General features: G+C 53.0%; 1 protein-coding gene across 1 annotated transcript; it reads right to left on the bottom strand.

The window, feature by feature from the left end:
- Window positions 1-3,114: 3,114 nt before the first annotated feature.
- On the bottom strand, window positions 3,115-3,729 carry BCDIN3D (BCDIN3 domain containing; the record flags this gene model as incomplete). The annotated part of the gene is made up of 1 exon (XM_010073566.1): window positions 3,115-3,729. A coding segment is annotated over one exon (615 nt), but the record flags the coding sequence as incomplete, so codon positions are not given.
- Window positions 3,730-3,915: the final 186 nt, after the last annotated feature.

The following is a 3,915-nucleotide window of genomic DNA, read 5'->3' as shown; positions in this document are numbered from 1 at the left end:
CCATCTCCGTGGCTCCTCTGGGGGCATCTCCCCTTGTTTCAGCACCAGCCACCCCAGGCTGGCCCCGGAGGAGCTGAGCACGCAGAGGCTGCTCACCCCGAGCTCTACACAGGTAACCATCCCCAGGACATGCAAGCGAGGGGCATCTCCCTTCCACCAGCTGCACGATGAACAATCACAAACCAACTTCACAAAGTGCTCTCGGCAGCAGGGAGCGGAAGCGGCGCTTTCACCCTCATTTTTCCTCTCCTTCTGTCCTGCCTTCAGGAGAGCTGGGAACACATTTGAGCCACATTGCAAAACGCAGAGAGAGCAGAGTATTAAAAAAAAAATAATTCTCCAGAGCCTTACACAAGCACTGCCGTTGGGATCCACAGGCTCTCCTCCGTCGCTGTGTCCTGGAGCCGGGTTCCCACCTGCCTCACCTCCCAACAGCTTTCTGGAGAGCAGAAGCAGCAAGCTGAAAAGGAAAGGAAAGAGATTTTTCTTGGTTTTTTCTCCTGTCTGCTAAAGCACCGACTCCATTTTGAGCTCCTCAGTACCCCCAGAACTGCAGAGAGATTCGTGGTGACATTCTTTGGAGCTGTATTTGTGGCAATATCCAAAGGATGAGAAACAAAACACGCCGCTGTGACAAAGGCGAACAGAGCTCGTTCTGGAGCTCGGCCGTTTCTGGGACAGGGGACACAGAGATATTAGCAACAGCACAAACCTGAGAGAGAGATAAAAAGTCATCCCACTGTCAGGTACACATGGGGCTGGTTTGCAGGTCTGGGCATATAAAGGCTGGGGAAAAAAAGGAGAAAACAAACCAACCCACTTCCAACAAGCAGCAGCCCCAAAGGACAGACACTGATCCTCAGTGCACAGGAACATCAGCCAGGGTCTCTTTGAAGGGCAGGGTCATTCCAGATGGGCACAGGGGATGTCTCCTGCGTGTAATTCTTTGGGTTATCTACCTTCCTAACAACTCTCCATCATTTTTTTCCCCAGGCGAGTGTGTAAATCCCCAGAGGAAAACAAAAGGCAAGCAACCCCGTTCACCCATTTGAGCCCGAGCTCTGAACAGATAAGCCCAGGTCTATTTTATAAATATTTCAAAGTTCAAAGAAAACAGCAACTAATATTGACACAACCCAACAGAAACATCCCGAGGGGCGAGGCCGGAGGTTGCGCGATCCTCCAGTGCCACCAGCCGCGCAGCACAGGGAACAGCAGCCAGGCAGGAGAGCTGCCGGCAGCGCTGCGGGAGCCAACACCCAGCCCAGGGATTGACCAGGCGAGGTGCTGAATGACCAAAGCGATAAATGTTTTCTATTCATGAACTGCAAGAGAGAGATTGGGCACCTGGGTGAACCCTCAGGAAAATCCACAACAAAATGGTTCTCCCTTCACTCCCCCAGGGAGAGTAAAATCAGCCCAGGCTTAAAAATCTCCGAGAAATCCCACAACCACGGCACGGGATGGCACGGCTGTTTGCAGCCAAGAAGGCAGAGGAGCTCTCAGGACTCCTGGTAGGAGTCGCAACTATTCTCCACGTAGCAGAACGCTGTGGAAGTTGCATTTATGGAACTTTTCCGTGACCCTACTGAGTCTCTTTAAACATACGTACACACACACACACACGTGCTTTTTCCCAAGTTATCCGCGGATCCCAGCAGCCCTTCAGGCCAGCCAGGACACTCACACGCTGCACTTGAGAAATAAAAGAAAGAAAAGAGAGAAAGAAAAGCTTTCTCTCCCCCTGCTACAGTCACTGCACAAGTAAAGAACAAGGAAATCCCAGGAAGGACATAAAAATGCAACCAGAGCTCCTCTCTGCTCCTACACACGGGCTCACCTGGGCGCAAGAACATCCCATCGCTGACGGCACACACCGGAGCGTCCCTCTCACTTCGCCGTAAGGAAGCAGCAGACCCTAGAAATTCATAAAAGTCATCAGTGATCTGTATCCGCGTGGCACAGTCTACTCCAGGGAGCTTTTCGGCTTGTTTAGAAGTGGGACTCCGGCTTACTATCGCAGCTAAGAAACCCGCCGTGTATGAACTAAAGCTAGGCAGGATATTAAAAAAAGAAAAATGAAAAGAGGACATTTTGCTCAAGTTTTCCTTCTTCCCAGATTTCACTGAAAAAATTTAAAAACCCACACAATCCAGTGAAAGCTGCAATACTTTAACCTCAGGGAAACACAGCCTCAAACTCACCAAAGCCTCGTCTGAGCCTGCGAATACGGTGAAATTAGAAACTGGGACTGCTTAGGTGTTGAAAACAACATGAACAAAAAAGAAAGACTAAAAAAAAAACCTCACACAAGATTTATGATGAAATGAAGTTCTTTTTATTTCAAGGATATTATTACAAAAAGCACTCGCTCTGTTATCCACTGACACAAATTCACATCCTCCCACAGAAACCCCTCGGAAAAATCCCGCTCCGGGCAACCCCCGTCTGCGCTGATCCCAGTCTGACCAGTACCAGAGAACCACAGGAGGGTCTGGGCTGGAAGGGACCTTCAGCGGTCACCTCGCCCAGCCCCTGCCACGCGCAGGGACATCTCCAGCTCGCTCAGAGCCCGGCCAGCCCGACCTTGAGTGTTTCCAGCAATGGGGCTCCACCACCTCTCGGGGCAACCTATTGACCAGACACCCTCTGCGACGATCCAACTCCCAGTTCACAGCTGGGAAAGCAGGTCTGTGTGTTTTCCAAGAGTATTTTGTACAGAAAACACGAGAAGAAGCAGAACAGTGCATCGCGTGGGTCGATGTCAAAAAAAGCTTTTCCTTGAAAAGCTCCAGAGACAAAAAAGACACGTTCTGTCTTCCTCCAGTGGGTATTCTTGGCACCCACAGAAAGCACACACGTAGCAACTCTGATTTCAAGAGCGCTGTCTGGGAACAGCAACCTCAGAACCCACACAGGACGTTAAAACTGCCACCGCGTTTCGCAGATGGAAAGGAAAAAAAGAAAAAAAATCGCAGAGAAATGACTTGCCTCCAGCTCCTTAGGCAGGTCGAGGTCTGGTCTCAGGAGGGTTTTAGGAATTCCTAGAGCTGCCTCTGCAAACAGCACGCACCTCCCCACCTGTGAATTCATGAACACGAGGCCACTTCTCCGTCACTGCTCCTGTTCTGAAGACTCCTCGCCCTCCTGATTTGAGCCGTTTGATTTAAAAAGCAAGAGCCTCCTGTCCCAGCTGGTGCTCCCAAAGCAACAGACGAGCTCCATGGCACAGTCCCTCGTCAGGATCTGCGTTATCCTCTCCGCCATATCCCCGTTGATAGCGAGAGAGCGGAAGTGATCGAAGTCATTCCTGCCCAGCTTCCGCAGGCGCCGCGCGGCCGCCCTGTAGCACTTCCAGGGCTGCGGTTCCACCAGCAGGTACCGGCACCGAGAGGCGAGGAAGGACAGGAACTCCAGCAAGCCGCTGTCCCCATGGTTCAGGTGGATCCACATGGTCACGGACATGCAAAAACCGATGTCGAAGGTGGAGCGGCCGAAACGGCTCAGGTAGGAGCGCCGGAACGGCTCCCGGGCTGCGCGGTCCATGATGTCCTGGCTGGCGAAGGAGATGGAGGCGGGAAAGGGGCTGCACCGCTGCGCCCTGGCGATCAGCGCCGGATCGATGTCACAGCACAGGAGGTTCAGATCCTGGCCGGCTGCAGGCTGCTCCGGGCTGCCCTCGCCCTCCCGAAGGCCAAGGAGGTGCCTGTACAGAGCCACACTGAGCTCCTGCAGAAAGGAAAAGGAGAGGGGGTCACGGGGCCGGCGCTGCTTCGTTAACACGTCACCAGCATGGAGGAGCCCGCTCGCAGCAGCGAGGCACAACCACCAACGCAGAGCTCTCTCCTGAGGAAGTTCAGAACGGTAAAGCCAAGTGCCAGGTCCCGCGCTTGGGTCACACCAGCCCCCTGCAAC

Source organism: Pterocles gutturalis, unplaced genomic scaffold, assembly GCF_000699245.1.
Source record: "Pterocles gutturalis isolate BGI_N339 unplaced genomic scaffold, ASM69924v1 scaffold24467, whole genome shotgun sequence".
Classification (NCBI taxonomy): Eukaryota; Metazoa; Chordata; class Aves; order Pterocliformes; family Pteroclidae; genus Pterocles; species Pterocles gutturalis.
The sequence above is the reverse complement of the archived record's forward strand: the minus strand, read 5'-3'. Positions and strand labels throughout refer to the sequence as shown.